General features: G+C 40.9%; 1 protein-coding gene across 9 annotated transcripts in view; it reads right to left on the reverse strand.

Moving 5' to 3' along the window:
- GIT1 (GIT ArfGAP 1) overlaps positions 1 to 20,192 on the reverse strand; it is a 250,380-nt gene that overhangs the window by 85,965 nt on the left and 144,223 nt on the right. For 4 of the 9 annotated variants that reach the window (XM_075196865.1, XM_075196859.1, XM_075196860.1 and 1 more), the window contains exon 1: positions 15,772 to 16,101. The exons of 1 other annotated variant lie outside the window; for it this stretch is intronic. Coding sequence is in view for 7 of the 8 variants with exons in the window: in XM_075196859.1 (XP_075052960.1) it covers positions 15,772 to 15,823 (52 nt within the window). In the remaining variant the exon portion in view is untranslated. Of the gene's footprint in view, positions 1 to 15,771; positions 16,103 to 20,192 lie in introns of those variants that run through there. 4 more of the 9 variants (XM_075196862.1, XM_075196864.1, XM_075196857.1 and 1 more) reach the window with 2 other exon arrangements.

A 20,192-nucleotide genomic window follows, 5' to 3' on the forward strand; every position in this document is an offset into this window, starting at 1 on the left:
ATGTAACTTCTGAGAATTGCATGAACTGCTTAGCAGTGCGTTAGGGATAACATTAAGTGCATCTAAAATGAAACACATTATCTATATGGATTTGGTGTGGGTTGCCTTTCACTGGCCACACAATTACTATTAGTAGGGATGGGTATAATACAATATATAATGGAGTTGGAATCATTAAATAAAGATCTACAGTATGTTAGTAGAATGTCTATAGCATCTTGTAACAAGTCACGTCAGCCGATCCCTGATCATAGCACTTATTTTTGAGACTGTACAGTTACTTTAGAGTCAGGCGCTATCTCATAGTTATCTATTCAGCTGCACAGATTCTATTTTTGTATCACAAATTAGACAGCCTTATAACACGTTGAATCACAAGTCAACGGTGGTGCATCGTTAATAGGGAGAGTGCCTTGTGAATACTGCACAGCAGTTATACCGCATTCTCTACAAAGCTTCTATAAAACACATATATATGTAAACCATACATCACACATGACCAGGGCCATCTTTCCCATTGGGCACGCTGGGCAACTGCCAGGGGGCCACCTCATGCAAGGGGGCCCCATAGGTAGGGCTCCGAAGTAATAAAAAAAACAAACCCCAAAAAAACAACAACTTACCTTTTTGTGGACATGCGGTGGCGCTCTGGCTCCGTCCCTGTTCCGCGCTCACACTGACTGTCGGGCATGACGTCATCACACCCAACATTTTCAGTGAGGAGTACAGCATGGAGGAGGCATAACGCGACGGACAAGCAAGCGAGGAAGAAAGAAAACAAAAAAGAAAAAAAAAAAAGAGAAGAAGGCGGTAGAAAGGTAAGTGAAAGGGGACAAATAGAAGAATAATGGAGGGAACAGGCACAGTATCTGATACAGGGGCAGATGGAGAGGGGGCCAGAGGCGCATAATGGAGGGGACAAATAGAAGAATAATGGAGGGAACAGGCACAGTATCTGATACAGGGGCAGATGGAGAGGGGGCCAGAGGCGCATAATGAAGGGGAACAAACAGGAGCATAATGGAGGGCACAGTGTGTTGAACACTTTAATAGAAATTTTTCTTAGTTTATAATAATTTTGTGTGTGTTGAGCATTTGATTAATATTAAATAATTCATAGTTTATAATTAGTTTGTTTATAATAAAAAACCATTATGTGGATTAAACTCTGTAATACAGTATTTTTTTAAATGTTTAAACCTTGACTTTTTTTTGCAGGTAACAAGAAATATAAACGTAATTTTATCGATAATTTAAATTTTTATTCCTGTGAGTGGTTGTGTAGGTAGGGGCCCCAGTGCACTGCTTTGCCCGAGGGCCCATAAAGTTGATAAGATGGTACTATGCCCTGTAAAATAAACACAAATGGTGAAAACCCAGAAAGGTGGAAATGTACATGAAATCAAAACAACCAATCAGCAATATGTTTGTATTTGTGTAATTAAAGTTGGGCTTTAAGGGGCATTTACAACCAATCCTGCAGTACCAATGCTGATCTGTGATGTTACACAGTTACCTTTGTGCAGAAATATCAGTTTTTACAGGGAAGCACATGTATTTGTGGCCAGTCAAAGTGGGAGTTGGGCTGATCAGGGTCGTCCCTTGTGCAAATTAGGCATACAAGGGCGCCTAGTTGTGTACTGACGTGCAGTAACGAGACTGCGTTTTGCTGGATGGAATTATTTTAACCGAGATACATCGGTGGAGGCACATTCTGCACTTTTCAGTTGCCCTTGTTCAGTGAATTCCATTTGCAATCAGTGAAGGAGGTGGTCCTAAAGGGGAAGTAGGTGAACGCGGATGTGAAGCTTCTGATTCCATCATGCAGCCGTCAACCTACACTTGTCTGTGTTCCGTTACAGCACATGTTTTTTGTTCCCTAAATCTCCCTTAAATATTTAATTGTTCACTTACGAACATATCCACTATCCGTCCTATACTTTAGTTGTTCTAGGGCCACACATGCAGCAATACCAGCCAACTGCCTGAAGTCACCTACGAAACTGCAGCGTATATTGCCAACATAAGGCTGGTTACCCAATGGCACAATCAAAACGCCGGTGACGCCTCATGTCACCATCCAAAAGAGAATTACACACCGCCACCACTCCTAATTGCAAGCACAAGCGGGGATGGGGTCATTGAAACCAATATGTGTCATACCCATTTACATACTTTTACTAGTAATTAAAAACATTGGTAAAAGCACAATTTTTAACGCTAGTGGGTAAGGGGCTCAATCAAACCATCTTCAACTAACATGTTAGTCTCTCTGTACATTAGCAAATTCAACTTTTTGCCCACTCTCAGTCACAGTTTCCGTACTTACACCCAACTGGAATCAGGATGAGAATGCAAACAATGGAACTGTTCTAAACAGTGAGCTTTACGAGCACACTTACCAACACCATCATAGAAACTTTACTGGACAAAGTCCTAATGAATATTTGTATCCCTTAATAATAAACTATATATTTGCATTTCCTTCACATTTGTCTAATGTATAGCCCCTTTTAGATGATACAAAACTGCTTTTTGTATCACTTTCCTCATCCTCCTTTCAGATTAGAAACTTGATCAAGCCAGAACGTCACTACATGCGTCTTATGGAGAATCCCAGCCAAAAGACTAATTAACACATTGTGCCATGGTATAATTATATAGTCACAATCTCTGAGCAGTTAGGCATTTTGCACCCCACCCTGCCTACCGTGATGTTGATTTAAGAGTGGACCCTCCTACTGCTGCTTGGCTTAAATATACACAGTTCCACACACATCATTTTATTGTAGATAAGATTACTGGTAACTTTTGTGCAACAGTAATGTAAAAAATAAGGAAGGTTAAGATATTAAGTAAAGACCCCCTCCCCCCACACCAAATACACTGTTTTTATATTTCCTGAGCTTCTTTCAAAGACTATTTAGTATCCCCTCCAGGCTGGATTTAGCATTAGGCTGAGCAGAGCTAGCATCACAGCGACCCCCAGTCATCTTAATAAATATATAGAGGACTAATGTTCTCTGTGCAGAAGGATCAATTTACATATTCCGACCGAAAGTAAATTGCTTAAGGGGCATGTGAGATCTAATGGGCATGTGGGGAGCCCAGATCCTTAGTCCTGGACTGGTGAAATTACTGCCTATGCCTGGGGTGGACAAAATACAGTAGAATTTAGGAGTCACTCAGACAAACCTAGGATGTATCCCTTAATCAATAGGAAACCATAGCAAATATCCTATAACCAAAAAGATGTAGCTAGAAAATACTTAAGGTAATAATGTAAAAACAACAATAGAGTTTGGGACCACGTCTCACGCTGCCTTTTTTTATCATTTATATTTTAGGCTGTATAGTGATACTAGGAGTACTAGGATACTAGGAGCTGCTACATTTGCATATAATTTTAGCCTACACTGTATTTTCAATGCAATTTGTCCCTCCGAACCATATGATTCACCATATGAGCCGTATTTTGCGGAAAATCGCTCAGTGCATGCCCAGAACCGGACCGACGTCCAATTCACCTTGGAGCGCGAAGGACACTTACTACAGCCTACGATTTCATGGGTGTAATGGAGAGATGAATGGGCGTATGCACATAGTGAATGTACAGTAAGGACGAGCCAAGCTCAAGCAGCAGCTCCTGATTCAAGCTTTGAGCATCTCTAAGGTGCGTGTTTCTCTGTCGTATCTCTTGCGCCAGTGACATGTCGGGTGTAGGTGCCGAGGGAATGGCGACAGTCGCGGATGCATGCTAGAACATGTGTTTGCAATCTGGAGCAACTGCAAAAAATGCCTTTTATGTACAGTAGTCATTCATAACTATCTAATAAATTTATTTTATGTAGAGTCATTTCTTTCTTTTTTTATGTTTTGTCATTGTTTTTACTTTTTTTTTTCTGTGTGTTCTTTTAGGACTTTATATTCCATATAAAGGTTATGATATTCCTCAACCATCATCTTAATTTCCCTAGATTACCCTATTACCACCCTCTACACAGCTAACGCATGACAACAACCTTCTGACCAACATTGCAACACACATTGCAGGGGTGAACATAGGATTGTCGGGGGGGGGGGGGGTTCCCCCCTGACCCCCCCAAAAAAACCACCCACCACGCGTTTCTTCAGCGCTGTCCTATACAGCAGCCGCGGCGCTGTCTAAGAAGCGTCCGCGGCGGTGCTGTATACACTACAGCACCGCCGCGGACGCTTCTTTGACAGCGCCGCAGCTGCTGTATAGGACAGTGCAGCTATAGCAGCCACTTAGTTAGCGCGGGGGGGGGGGGGGGGGGGGGTTTCTGGAGACTCTGCGCAACTGCATTGCAACACACACAGCCCACTCAGTACTTTTACCTTTGCAGTCTGGCTGGTCCATTGTGCAATATGATGTAGGACATGCCCTTGTGTTTCTAACTCCCATTGTCCTATAGATTGTAAGCTTGCGAGCAGGGTTCTCTTACCTCTCTGTCTGTATGTATTACCCAGTATTGTCTTATTAATGTTTGTTCCCAATTGTAAAGTGCTACGGAATTTGCTGGCGCTATATAAATAAATGTTGATGATGATGATGATGATATATGTATTGGAGTATCCTGTGTATTGTCTGTTGGAGTAGCGCAGATCTAGACCCATATTGAACAACAGACGTATCTTTACATCCGTTCCTTGTTGTATAGAGATGTGCGTATGCCCGATTTACATGCATTTTTAAAAAAAAAAAAAAAAATGTTCCTATGTGTTTAAAGAGGTTGAAAATATTATTAGTAGCAGTTTTATGTAAACCCATTAGCATTTTAGGATTAGTGGTCTTTTAGAGATATATTAAGAATTGGACACATAAGGCGGCCTACAGCAAAAACACTTCACTCAACTGCAATCTACAGAAATTGCAAGAAACATGCACTTGTTGGGGGGAGTCAGATGACAGAAGCATCATTTATATGCGACCTGTGGTTAAACATTCTCTATAAGTTAATAATCAATCAAGACTGAAGCCTATGAACAGAACTTTAACAATACTTTTACTAATGAAACAAAACAACTTCAACAATGGCCCCTCAGTTGGGAAGAATGGTTTCAACATAGTTTACAGCAAAAAGATTATTAATCCTCAAAAATAGAAAAGAGAAGATTTGTATTTCTAAGAAACAACAATGGTCAGACATATATTGCCAACTGAAATGTTGCATACACAAAGTCACAACTGTGTTTGTTAGAAAACTTAAGTAACTTATAAATGTAACATCCAATTAATTTAAGTAAGAGACGTTTCAAAGTGATTTAAGTGGAGTTGAACAAATTAAAACCAAAATACATGGTTTTAATTTGTTCATGCTCATACACAGCACAATCTGACCAGTTGGCCTGAGCATTGATCAACCAACCCATATAAACATAACTGACCAATGTGGACAGATCTAGTTGCACAATGTTCGTGTGGTTTACCGATCACAATCATAGATAACGGTAATTTCAGGCAATTCCTATTAAATATCATTGAATCTGATCAAGAAAGTTGATGGTTTTGGGCTAGCACACTACACATACTGGCTGTCCATATCTTGGTGTGTGGAGGGCAATGTAAAGAAATATTTATTGACTGAACAGAAAGAAATGTTATTAGAAATCTTACATTAATGGCTTTTATACAGTGCAGACCTGCGCACTCCATGTGACTAGGACATGACCTATCTTCCAGAGCAGACACAAGATTTCTCACGGTAAAATGTGTAATCCGGAGATGGGATTTTCCTAAAATTGAGGTTCATGATGCATGTAGATTAAGTAGAAATATATTCCAAAGGGTTATGTGCAATATTCAGATCCCAAAAAGAAATCAAAGTGTAATATGGGTCATGCATTATATGGGAGCCCTTAATATATAGTACATGACTGACATGTGCCGAGTCCCAGGGGCTTATTCAGTACGATCTCCAACAGTTACCACTGTACACAGATAAAGCTAACAGACATATCGCCAGCTGTAATAAACTCCTTGTTCAAAAATAAAAAACAGTGAATGTATTAATAGAGTCTATAGGGGGGTATTCAATTAGGTTTCCAGTCCGCGGTAACGTGCGTTACTGTGAAAAGTGCGCACTATTGACGGTAATACAGTACTGCAATAACGCAGATTTTCCTTTCCAACCCTATGGGGTGCGCACGGAAATCCACTTTATTGCGGTACCGTGGACTGCCTTCGCGGCCTGTTTCGGCGCGTTACCGCGGACCGGAAACCTAATTGAATACCCCCCTATAAATGATTTTAAAATAAATGTACAAATGCAAAAGAAAAGAGACGATGTCACTTGGTGCATATGTTAGATTCCAGCAAGTGCAAGGTCTCATCCATAGCACCCGTCCATCCTCCATAAACGGACTCTACATACAGTGAACAATTATCACAATTTAATCACATCTTGTAATATTTGCAAATATGTGTAAGTAAAAGTGCCCATCTCATAACCTGACTTAAAGTACAAAACAGTGTAGAATTAAGGAGTCAGACAAATCTAGAAGCAGGTGTACTTGCATTCGGATGGCATCTGATCACAATATTCTATAGTAGAATGCAAATTATATTTATCTTCAATGAAAACAATTGAATGAACAGCATCTGTATGTAAATACTAAATTTTAACGCATTATCAATAATAATTTCTGTGTCCGCAAATCAATTAAAATACACTGCATTAAAAAAATATATAAAAAAATACACATAACCATGACAAAAATATAGATACAGTTATAACAGCAAGAAATAGAAAAAAATAACACAAAATGTGCAGCAATATGATTAAATGTCACTTCAATATAGCAACACTTCTTGTTGGAAGTCTTCAGGTGTTTAAATGTACCCGGTAATTGCCTTGGGCAATTTAAAATATATTATATATTTAAATGTCAATTTTGACAGTTTAATTTATTACAATTGTGTGCTCCAAACACCTAGGTTTTTATATATGTTTATCTTAAATCATACTTGTCAACTTCTTCTAGTTGGCGTCCGGGAGCTGCCAGGGGGAGGTGGGCGTAGCTCCAAAAATCGCGTCATTTTGGACCCGCCCCTTGTCGCAATGACACAAACGCGCCATTTTACAGTGGGGGTGGGGCCAAATGCCGCGATTTCCGGAGAATTGCGGCATTTTGGTCCTAATTCTGCCCACTTCACTAGGAAGTGGGCAGATGTGGGAGACTGCTATACACTCCCGGGAATCCGGGAGACCCACCCGGAATCTGGAAGAGTTGGCAAGTATGTCTTAAATACTCATTTTCTTTAAAATACTTGATAGCATAAAGCTGAGCGCAACCTCTTGTGACACTGCTGCATATATAAAATCAATTCTGGTTAGTTCTCTAACTTGACTCTATATTCCACTTGTGACAAGCAGAACATGTTCTTCTTATTCAACCTTAACCCAACTGTTTACAAAGTTTTATCAATGATATCAGCATCTCCAAAATTTTACAGTGCTTAAACCTTATTCATACCTGGAACTGCAACATGACACAGTCCTTTGCTGAAATACTAGTGCATGCTTTTCTTTTCAGCATGGGAATGGTAGACTCTGGGAGGGGTCCTGGAGCGAGTTCTGTGCTGACCAATTTAGGACTAGCTTTCCACTAGTACAGGGGGACGGCACATTGTGGGTCTCCCTGTTTATTGAAATATGATAGTTCCATACATAAATACACACAAATGGACATCATTGGCTCCACAGATTCCTTAACCACCCCCAGCCTGGGCCAATTCACCTCCTCCCTGCTGCAATACATTCACCCCCTTCCTGCCCTGCTCTCAATGGGCACCAGTTGTTCAGCAGTATGAGGATGAACCACAAGGTAGGGGTCTCACTGGTGCCCAGTTTGAGCCTGTCTAAGACCCAACCAGTTCTGATGACAGCATCTGGAATTGATATTTTGCGGCATCTACTCGTGACCAATACATAGGGCAGCACTGTGGCCTAGTGGTTAGCACTTCTGCCTCACAGGACTGGGGTTATGAGTTCAATTCCCGACCATGGCCTTATCTGTGTGGAGTTTGTATGTTCTCCCCGTGTTTGTGTGGGATTCCTCCCACACTCCAAAAACATACTGGTAGGTTAATTGGCTGCTATCAAGGATGGCCTAGCACTTCTGCAGCACTATACATGCTCCTGGGGGTTATTTTGCTTTTTTTTTGGTGGGGGGGTGCACAGCAGCAGCCCCTGCAGGGGGGGGGGGGGCAGGGGGGGCATCATGCTCTTTTTGCTGTGGACATTTTGCCTGTAAAATGATTCAGCATTGCCCCCTAGGTGGCTGTGTCCTGATTTAGAAATTTTCGATGTTGGGCGGTAAGTATATCACATGTGTGGGTAGCACCATTTGCACTATAGGTGTAATAATTGCCACACTGTGCATTCAATGCAGATACAGAGTCTTAGTGGGTGTTAGGAAGCCCATGCTCACACATACCATAAGTGTGCATGCTGCAAACTACCACTGGCTTCCACCTGTATGCCCTCCTACTCCACCTCTCCAGACAGTCATTATGACATAGGATTATTTTAATATAGAGTTCTACTTTTTATTTCTGGTTTCCTAAGCATGTCCCTTCTCCTAGGTACAAAGTTGGACGGGGCTCCCTACCTTGTGGTCCTCGCCATCCTGGAAAACCAGGGAATAATTCAAACTGTCCCAGGCAGCTGTGGTTAGAGGCAGCGCTTGGTTGGATGGTGATGGCACCCGCCTATCTGCCCCTCTCCGCACTCTACACTCCCAGCAACAAACAAATACCTTATTCCTTGTGCTACAGTTGTTTAAAAAAATGCTTCAATCTCATCAGGGATCGAAGTAGCAATAGGGTTACCAAGAGGGACCCCATGTTACTGCTACAAAATCATAGCCTGTTTTTTAGGATAACTAGCATGCATCACTCCCCCCCCCCCCCCCCCCCCCAAAAAAAAAAATCCTTTTAGTTTCCTGGAAAGGACTATTGTTGTTACTTTATGTTTGTGAAATGACCTTGCCCTTTCAAGTTCTAAATTAAGAGCAAAAAAGTTGTATACTGCATTAAATATAGTAATAGCTTACGCTGTGTGGAAAGTAAAGGAAGAACACAACCACAATAGGTAAAATAAACAAACAAAGGTCTACCACGGGACCACGTACACCCGTGTGACTGTTAAACTTCAACACATTCATGAGTTGGAGACACTGTAAAATCAAAGTCAGCGACTAATCAGAGAGCTGTGTTCATCCAATCATCTTCATTCTACATAGTCCTCAAACATTTAGACAGAATAAAGTATCTGAACTGATTCCTGCAAGATAATGTACAAGGGGATGATAAGACTCAGCAGCATTGGGTACCCAGCTGAACTGCTATGTCCTTGTCTAACACATGCTACCCTCAGAAGTGAGCATCCGCTTTAATATCTCAGGTAAGTTTAGTGACAGAAGTACTTACAAACATGGGGCTTAGCTTTAACATGACCGACACCTTCCTGATGTCTCAGTTACTAGCACACTGTTGGCACCAATAGGCTGACGTGCTCATGCAACATGAATCAGACATTTGTAAATCACATTCTTTGTGGAGTAAAGCTGGGTACACGCTACAGGTTTTTCGCCCTATTATTGTGCCAATCACACAATAAACGACTTTTGGGTCTGATACTGCATTAGGTGCACGATCACACGATCATGTGTTATCGTACCAAAGCACATTGTATCATTTCATTTGATTTTATAACCAAACTAAAAATCTATATAACCAAATGGACGATGTCAGATAAAATTCTGCAGTGTGTATGTACCCATGACCAGCAGTGTCCATAGATCTCTATGGAGCGTACAGAGTCACGATCTTTTCAGCCGATGGTTATGACAGATGAGGAGCACAGATCTGAAGGTAAATCGTGTAAAACGTGTATAGTGTCTACACATGAATCAGCTGCTGATCGGGACTTTCAGACACTGGTAAAACCGTTAGCGGTATCGCATTGGGAAAAATTTTCTGTAGCATGTACCCAGCTTTACATGAATGCTAACTTTACAATTAACAGGACTTCTTAACAAGCACATTCAAATGCATTATATAATGCGTGCAAAATGAAAAGAATAATTAAAAAAAAAAAAAAAAGAAATGCACATTTATACATGTCATCCTCCCTGGGAAGGTGTGGGAATGTATATCATAACTGTATTTCAATACGAAACTGTAAACCTTCCCGTCAAGTTTTATTTTACTTTTATTTTTTTGGGGAGGGGGGGTTTGCCATACATACTATCTGGAAGAAACCCTCCACTAATATGTGAATTAGTCCTACATGGTTACATTTTAGCATATATGTCAGGTTGGAGAACTGGCGTCTCCATGTAAAGGCTAGTGATAGACTAAGAAAAATCGGATATTGATAGACCATTTAAAAACACCTTTGTAACATCTCACTAAAGCTGAAGCTTATGGAGCACATATATGATTGTCGATCACTTACAGGATGCCTGTGGGTTAAAACTGCATTATTAAGTTGCAGTTGCTGGACATGATAGTTCTGACTGAGAAAAGTGGCGAAAGAATCACACAGACTGGGGGTGATCAATATAACAAAGGATAACTTGTATTTAATCCATGGCTAATCTGCAATCCAATCTAGAATATGTTATATTAATAAATGCAAATATCCAGTTGGACCACCGCCCCCCAAAACAAAAAGTGTTTTAATATCCTTCAGCAAGGGAAGAACTGTCCCATCATGCAATGTCTTAGATATCACCAAGGTTCTACTTACTCAGAAAACTATTTGTAAAGTACTTACTGGATGACGTTGTGTAAACCCGTTGCACATTCAAAGTCATTGACTTAACTCAATAAATAAACAGCAGCGATATATGAGTTGCATTCTTTTTGCTCTCTGTATACAATTATTAAAAAAAAAAATAATAATGGACAAACGTCTGTCCGGGATCCTAGGTGACAGTGTACTCCTTAGTGGTTAAGTGGTACTGTGTACCTCGTAATATATAAGCCTCATCTTGCAGAACCACAATCCTGCTACTCCCCCCCCATCACCTTCCCCCATTATGCCTTTGGTGGAGAAAGAATGAAAAAGATAAACCACTTTCCTTTTTTTTTTAGTTTTTGTTTTATTGCTTATGGTTTTTGAGTTAGGGGCTAGATTTACTAAGCTGCGGGTTTGAAAAAGTGGGGATGTTGCCTATAGCAACCAATCAGATTCTAGTTTTCATTTATTTTGTACCTTCTACAAAATGACAGCTAGAATCTGATTGGTTGCTATAGGCAACATCCCCACTTTTTCAAACCCGCAGCTTAGTAAATCTAGCCCTAGGTCTTTTTCGTGTTATCTAAAGAAGCTGTATGTTTACTGAAATTATTACTTTTTATGAATAGCAACGACTTTGTTGTTCCAATTTACCAGTGTTCTCCCCAGAAAATGTTGCCAGCCGGGTGGCATTAAGAAGCAACTGGGTGAGGCCGGTTGTGATACTTTGTAATAACAATGAAAAATGTTGGAGGTTATTGCCCACATCTGCCAGGACTGGTGGTCAGTGGTCTAACACACACTGCTGGATGTAATGCTCACATAGTGTCTGTTATAATAGGAGAAACAATGGTTTATTCTATTATCTAAAAACAGACGGCAAGTAAAAACAGCCAGTGAAGCACCAGGGAAAAATGTGCTGGGGAAAAACTGATTAATACCACTTTCATACTGCCACCCCGGCAATATCCCGGGCATATGAACCCAGGATATTACCGGGGGACAGAAGCTCTTACCTGTCAAATTCCCGGGTCGACCGGGTTCATACTGATCCTGTTCAACCCGGGTCTGCATAAAAAAAAAAAAAGTCAACTTACCATTAGACTCATAGGGGCATATTCAATTAGCTTTCCGGTCCGCGGGATCGCGCCGGAACAGCCGCGAAACGTAATACACGTTACCGCAATAACATGGATTATCGTTCGCAGCCCATAGGGTTGCGTACGAAAATCCGCGTTATGCGGTACCGTAATACCAGCAAGAACGCGCACTTTTCACGGTAACGCGCGTTACCGCGAACTGGAAAGCTAATTGAATATGCCCCATAGTATTTCCTCTGCGCTGAATGTCCGGCAGCTGAAATTACGTCAGGTTGAAAATTATGCATTTAAAGTGGCAATAGCGGACCCTATGCTATGTAATCCAGGCATAGGGTTCGCTATTGCCACTTTAAATGCACAAGTTTCTCCCTGACCAATAGGAATGGCGTAATTTCTTCATGTAACCTGCCGGAAAGTCACACGAAGATAAAAGGACTTTTTTTTTTTTTAAAAAAAAAACATCTTTTTTTAATTCTCTTTTTTTTTTTTTTTTTTACTTTTTACACTAATTGGTGAGACCCGGGAATTAGACCTGGAGTCATTCATACTGCATCCTCGACCCAGGTTGCCGGGCGCGCCCCGTCAAAACCCCGGATCGAAGTTGCAGTATGAAAGGGGTATTACTGTATAGTATATGTCTGCTATTTTGTATCTCCGTTTCAATAAAAACTAATACACACAAAAAAAGACAGCCATAGCTGAACAGTTATATTATCTTTGTTCTCTGTACTGTAGATTTATTATTTTACCCCCCAGCATGGCTGTCCCCAATCAGCAACAGACAAAATTATACGACAAGTCCAGAGGGTTACTCTTTTTAATTTTAAGATGTATAAATCATTTTATATATATATATATATATATATATATATATATATATATATATATATATATATATATTTTTTATTTTTATTTTTTTAACTAGCATTAGGAGGTCACTGCAGGTTTCCCCAATGCGCTGACACTTTTAAAACACACTGCATGGAATACAGTGCATCCTGGTAAGAAAGCTAGTAAAGACCTGTGGGTATGGTGACCCTGGAACCGATTTCAAACCAATTTGTACAAACATTAAAAACTGTAAGGGATTTGGTTAAAAACACCAGTAAAAACATACTGGGGGGAATTCAATTGGGCGCGTTACGGCCGAAAGTAACGGAGACTGCGCACTATCACCATCACTACGGTAATAGTGTGCATAATTACCATTCGTACGGTAATAGTGCGCATAATTACCATTAGTACAATAATCTTGAACGTTGGTTTTTGCTTGCAGCTCCCGAGCAGTTAGTTCTACTGTATTAATGGTAATACGCTTAACGCTGCGTTATTCAAGGAGGGGTTGCATCCCCAGGCCTTTCGTGGTGTTTTAACATAAATGCTTACTTTTTTTTGTTTCGTTATTGGTTAACCTTTTTAATACATTGTCTTTCACTTCTTAGAAAATCATTGCATCTCCAGCTTCTCGAAGAGCTATAGCCTTAAAGTACAAGAATCATGAACTCTACCCAATCTTTCAGAGTCATCAAATTCCTGCATAATAAGGACACATACAAACACGTAAAGTACAAATAAATGTATGTTTACCATATAGCAGATCATTTGGAAACATCATCATAATGAAAATAAGAAAACTAAGAATGGTATTGTTAAATTTCATTTGCCCAAGTATAAACCCCTTCTAACACCAAATGGCAAACATACAGTAGCTGTCAAATGTCTAACACATAGAACTCCAACTTGCCTCATCAGAAAGCATTAAACGGACAACAGTTGCAGAAAGACGAAAATGATGGAATGTGTAGTGTGACAAAGTGTAATGCATTGGCACAGTGGACTGTGCTGGGGACGTGGGTTTGATTTTGACATGGTGCCATCTGTGTGGAGTTTGTATTTCCAAACTTCTCTGGTTCTCCCCAACACCTCAAAACCAAATGTGCACAAACATACGTACACTAGGGCGAATTAACCTACCAAAACTTTGATACAAACTAAATCAGCCACAAGATCCCATGGGAGACTTAAGCCATGTGTGTCTGCTGCACAGGAAACAAGCAAAAATTAGCAAATATTATTACCAGAAACATCCCACGGAGACACATTGTGCGAGGATTCTACCAGACCTCATGGCTGAATCTGAATCTGCCCCAAAGTATTGATAAGTCAATTGGCTCTAGTGTACGTATGCATTATGTAGAGGGGGAGATAGTAATGTAAGCTCTGATCTGTCCAGCACTGATGTGTCTTACAAAGCAACAACAATAATATTCATTCTTGAATGAATAAACATTCTCGGGTTGTACAGTGCTTCATAATACGAAAGTACTATGTTAAAAAAACAAAACAAATTGTGTACTGCAAATTACAGATGCAATCCTATTCTAACCTCTTCTCACTATGATGAGGACATCACACATGAAAGGGAGCAGGTTTGGATTCAATTAAATAGTCAGTAACCATTAAACATTAAATTGTTACAGATCTTGGTTTTCTTGACATTGTGTGCCCTGCCACACTACTGATGCAGCCTGTTAACAATGACTAGCTGTCTCTGCTTCCCCAAAACGTTTCATTGGCAGACCAGAACGAGCCCTGACCTGAGTAAGGCCATTGTACCTTACTTTGGAGAACACATAATTGCTGCATTGTGTTTCTTAATATGCCTTCTGTAACATCCTGCAAAGGACAGAGAAACATGGGGATGGAGTATGGTATTTAAAGCCATTTCCTTCAGCTCCCACATTCAAATCCCGCTTTTTTATGGTTAAGTCACATAGCCCGTGACAAACCTGACACCTATCCACAGTATTAATTCCATTGTAACAATTTACCTGTAAATATCAATGTACTTTCTGACGATATTCACTTATTCACTATCCATAACACAGAAAACTATTTTTAGAGAACAAACTGCAAGAATAACATACCAAGGGGTATATTTACTAAACTGCGGGTTTGGATAAGTGGAGGTGTTGCCTGTAGCAACCAATCAGATTTTAGCTGTCATTTTGTAGAATGTACTAAATAATTGAAAGCTAGAATCTGATTGGTTGCTATAGGCGACATCTCCACTTTTCCAAACCCGCACTTTAGTAAATCTAGCCCCAAGTCTGTCACAAACAACATTAGGCTTTAACCTATGCACTGCCAGTTACAGCACACGGAGAATAGCTGCTACAGTATACATATTTAAATTGTATATTTCTACAACTCCACACATATACACCGTGCTAAAGATAGTAAGATACAGGAATCTGCCCCAAACTAACAATGTTCATTTAAATGACAGCTTTTAGAAGTTTCACCACCAGACGGTGTACAAAGAACTAAGCATAATAATTAGATATGAAGTGACATACACTAGGGATAGGAGATAAAGCCATTCATTCCCTGGAGGCAGAATGACATGATGCCATATGTGTGCTCTTTATACCCAGCATCTGACAGGCATACAATGCACCAGCAGTGACTTCACTTTTCAGTGTAATAAATAGCACAAATCTGTGCTGTCAGTGTCCAATAGCACAAGGAGGAAATGGCTGTACAATGAGGAGATGCAGTGTGTCCTAGTAATGGTCCCTGCAGGGATAAATGTAGGTCACTTCTACTACTGCAAGAAGGGAGGGTGAGGAGAAGCACTACAATGGTTAAGTTACCTTCAGCATAAGATAGCAGCACATAGAAACTAGACAGGTAGTAGAGGGCAGCTAACCGGTTTGTTATTCTATTCCCAAGACACAGACCTGGCTAAGAGCAATGAAGCTGAATGAATGCATGAACGTTAATGGGTTTGCACTATAGGCCTATGACATGCCCGCAGAGCCCCTTGTGTGAGGCCCAAGTGCAGAGCCTGCTGCCAGGCTCAGTGACTGTACCCAGCTGGCTGGCACAAGGTGTCTCACCTGGGGCACTGCAGTCTGCACACACCTCGCCTCTCTGCACCTTCCGAGACATCCTCAGAGGAGAGGAGGGGATCACCTTCTGAGCCAGGGTGCTGTCTTCAGCCTGCAGCAGTCCAGAGAAAGCCGAGAGATGCTGCTGTATGAGGGGGGTCAGGGGAGAGGAACGCTGGTCCTCGCAGCCTCCTGTCGTCTCACACTTATTGTTATTATTATTATTATTATTCCGATGGTGATCTGTCAGGGGATCTGATTTCTCTTCTCGCTGTCTCTCTGCAGCTTACACAGGGCTGAGTGTATCGGCTGCAGGAAACTGATCGAAGCCCTGCCCATCCACAAGGAGGGGCCATATCCCAAGCTTCACCCCCCCAGGGGATGGGAAAAGGAAATGGGAGAGAGAGAAGGAGGAGGAGGAAGATAAAGTGCAAGAAGACGGACAGTGCTCTGCTATACACAATATATCCTGCTGCCAGGGAGCTGCCACCTCCATCTCCTCTAAGTGCAGATCTCTGGCTGAGGACAATATGTCATTTATGCTGCCTGCACTGCAAGGGATGTTGTAGGCACTTGGTGGGTCAGTTACACTGTTCTAGCCAGAACCATTGGAAAGTAAAAGTAGTGTAAAGTCAAGAGGTGCATTACAGAACAACGTTCAAATCCATTATTATTATTACATATTTAACTGGTCTTGTTATTTCGTTTGGATTTGTTATTGTACTGCACTGTGTCCTTATGGTGTATTTGGACACCAGCCTTTGCTATCCTGTGGCTCTCTGTCTAGAACTACTAGTCCCAGCATACCTTGGTTATTTTCTCAGATTTGATATTTCACCACAATTGGAGAGCCTTCCTCTGCACTTATTCAGTGGTCTTTAGAAACTGGAACCCATATCTCTGGGAAAAGCAAAGTATGGGACATTTACTGTTTCTGGTTTGGTTTATATGATTTAAAAAAAAACAACTAAACTGCATTGTACTCAGGGCCGGAGCTAGGGTCCACGGCGCCCTAGGCATTTTTAAAAAAGCGGCGCCCCCCCGCAAAAATCGCCGCCCTCCTCCCTTCTCTCCTTACCTTGTCTCACCACCGTCGCCTCTCTGCCCCGTCTCCTCCCCTCCACTCAGTAAGTGGAGGGGAGGAGACGGAGCAGAGAGGCGGCGGTGGTGACAAAATAGCCTCTTCCCCCCCCTCCCCGTCCATCTGAATGCTGTGCGGCGGCCGTGACAGGTATGGTCAGCGGTCGCCGCACAGTTTTAAAGTATTTCAGAATTCTGTGGCGCCCTCCAGAGCCCGGCGCCCTAGGCAAGTGCCTAACCTTGCCTAATGGGAGCGCCGGGCCTGATTGTACTCAGAATGTAAGGGGTCAAAATAAATCTAGTGTTTGTGCTTATAGCTTGTTTCTAAATCTGACATGCACAGTATATCAGTTATTAGATTGTAAGCTCTTAAGTAAGCAGGGCACTCTTTTCTTCTGTCTTGTCTGCTCCCACCTAGCCTACCTTGCGTCCTTGTATCATGCCTAGTTTGCTTGTTGGTTTGCTATGTCTTTGTAATATGCAATTCTCATCTCTAAAGCACTGCAGATTTTTGTGGCAATAATTGGTAGCTGGACCCTGCATTAATTTGCAGATCACAAAATATGTGGCTTGCAGAACAGAGAGGGAGTTATAGGAGAGACAGACAAATGGGAATGGGGAAATAGATAGTTTTCATATCACATGTGTTACAGCAGCTACCTTGTTTAGTTATTGCAAGAGAAAACAACTTATTAGTGGTTATTATGCGCTCCACAATTTTAGATCTAAAGGTGCTTTTTCAAGATTACTAACATTTTCAAAACTGTTCTATTGAATATTATTTTTTTCTGCATTTGGCTGTAAAATCAGCTCTATTCATACATTATAAATCAAAATGCTAAACTATATATATATATAGGGGTCTATTTCTTATGCTCACTTTTTCTTAAAATCCCCCCAAAACAGCAGTTTTCGGGGGATAACAGCATTTTTAAGTATCCTATTGATTTATAAAAAAGGGATTGCAGCAGATATCGGAGATATCTGTTGCGGTCCTACCGTTATTATTCATAATAGCAGTCCCCATATCGGGGATTTAACAACTTCTGAAATACTGAACTGAATACTATGGGGAGAGCATTGCGGTACAGAGATCTTCGGATCCAGAACTCATTCACATCAGTCCCTGCCCCATTGGAGCTTAGAGTCTAAATTTTCTAACACACACACAGAGACAGATACACAGACTAGGGTCAATTTAGATAGCAGCCAATTAACCGACTAGTATGGTTTTTTTGGAGTGTGGGAGGAAACCCACGCAAACACAGGGAGAACATAAAAACTCCACACAGACAAGGCCATGGTCGGGAATCGAACTCATGACCCCAGTGCTGTGAGGCAGAAGTGCTAACCACTAGGCCACTGTGCTGCCCACATCATTGCAATAAGGAATAAAAATGTTTGCCAAAAATGCGCTAGTTAATAAATATGCTTCATAGGGTGTAATGAAATTCCATGGAATAGCAAAGCAAAAGTGAAACTCAAAGATTCTATCGCCGGTACTGTATAAACTGCCTGACCTACTGGGAAACTTGGTCTGCATGAAATTTCGCTAATGATCTTAAACCACTGAAATCTTTAAAAATTAAATTGCATTCACATATTAAAGGAATCAGAATCCTCTGGTTAAGGGTTGTCAATGTCCACATAATTGCACCTGTACTGTAAAGATCTGAGTCCTGTTGTAATTATAAATGTAACAATGGACTTAATATTAAGGGTGATGTTCACATATTTATTTAATAACAATTTATTTCTATGTAAATCTTTCCTTATATCAGTTAGTATGACACCACTTACTTCATAAATAATATTCATAGCTGTTTTGTCTTTGTTTGCTATTCTTTCCCCTGTATTTTTAGCTATTATTATAACCATTTTGTAAATCATCCTCATGAACTGTACAACATAGGGTCATAGGCAAACCGAGGGGGGGTTTCCTAGTGCCTGGGGCACTGTATAATTGAGGTGGCTGGACCCTGTCCCCGCTTTACACGGCTCTGCTTGACAAGGGAGAGCTGCGTGCACCTAACAGTAGTGCACGCAGCATTGCCCATGTATATTATAGGGATAGGAAGAGTTGGAGAGCTGCCAAGCACTGTCTAAAATGATAGCCACGTCCCCATGCATGCTGGTCACGCCCACTGGTGGCATGGTGTGGAAACCACCCTCTACAAATCTTGCGTTTGCCCCTGGGGGTGTAATTTATGTGTCATCAAATCGTTTTATGTGTTAATGGTTTAACAAGCCTCTTTAAAACTATATACACATTATTTCAATATAGAATGTTGGGTACCCAAATCCTTTTACAAGGATGCCTGTTATAATACCAGTATTGTACATTACATCGCATTATTGGATGCACATTAACCATTACATGGGGAGGACTACCCATTATAGTAAATGGGCATTGTAAGCAACGTGCATATTTTAAAAAAAATACACCTTTATGCAGATGTGAAAGGGCCTTGGCTGACCATCTAACTGCACTCACATCTTTATGTAAATATATACTGTACTACGTAAAATAACTACATTCTAAAACTTCTTGCAATGCAGTTGTTCTGTATCCACTGGTATCTTCTGATGAATATTGTATGAAGATTAATGGTTGGCGTGCGTAGCACTGTACTCCAGAATGTCTGCTTCATGGCACGCACCAATGTATGACTGTCAATCACATGTAAGTGTGCAGGGGATGAGAAATTACATAAATACAGGTGTGACCTCCATACAATTCAGCGCAGGAACATTTCTATATTCCTTGATGCAGTATCCACCTACACTCCCATTACACTTTCAGAATTGTGCATAGTTCTCTTGTATACTGGCTTGTTACTGCAGCTCCTTATCCCCTTATGAAATGTTTTGGCACCCTGTTTTTGTGATCGGTTTGTACCTGACTATGAAATAATTACATAAACTGCGGAAGTTATCCTGAGAAGTCATAATTACAGTGATTAATGCTCCCACAGACGTTTCATCCAATTGTTTTATGTAGGCCTCGCCCATGATTTTTAATCCCAGTTGACAGGTAGGACCTACTTTAGAATAACACAGTACATTTTTTTATTTTTTTTTACCATTTAGCCGCTCTTAATTTTCTTACGCTATTAAAGGGCCTTTAACCAGTATGTACCAGTTGATGAACAGTGTCTGTGACTGTACAGTGAGAAAAGGTATAATGTAATAAAACCTCTATTTAAGGATTGCAAAAAGCAGAATAATGACCCCTCCACCTACACATCCACAGCTCAACCCCAAATTGTAGCTCACGTCCTGGCAGTGTATCGGGGCCGTGCTGGACGAGATCGGAGCTTGAAAAATCGATCATTCGGAGTAATTTCTGC

This window comes from Mixophyes fleayi, chromosome 2 (genome assembly GCF_038048845.1).
Source record: "Mixophyes fleayi isolate aMixFle1 chromosome 2, aMixFle1.hap1, whole genome shotgun sequence".
Lineage (NCBI taxonomy): Eukaryota > Metazoa > Chordata > Amphibia > Anura > Limnodynastidae > Mixophyes > Mixophyes fleayi.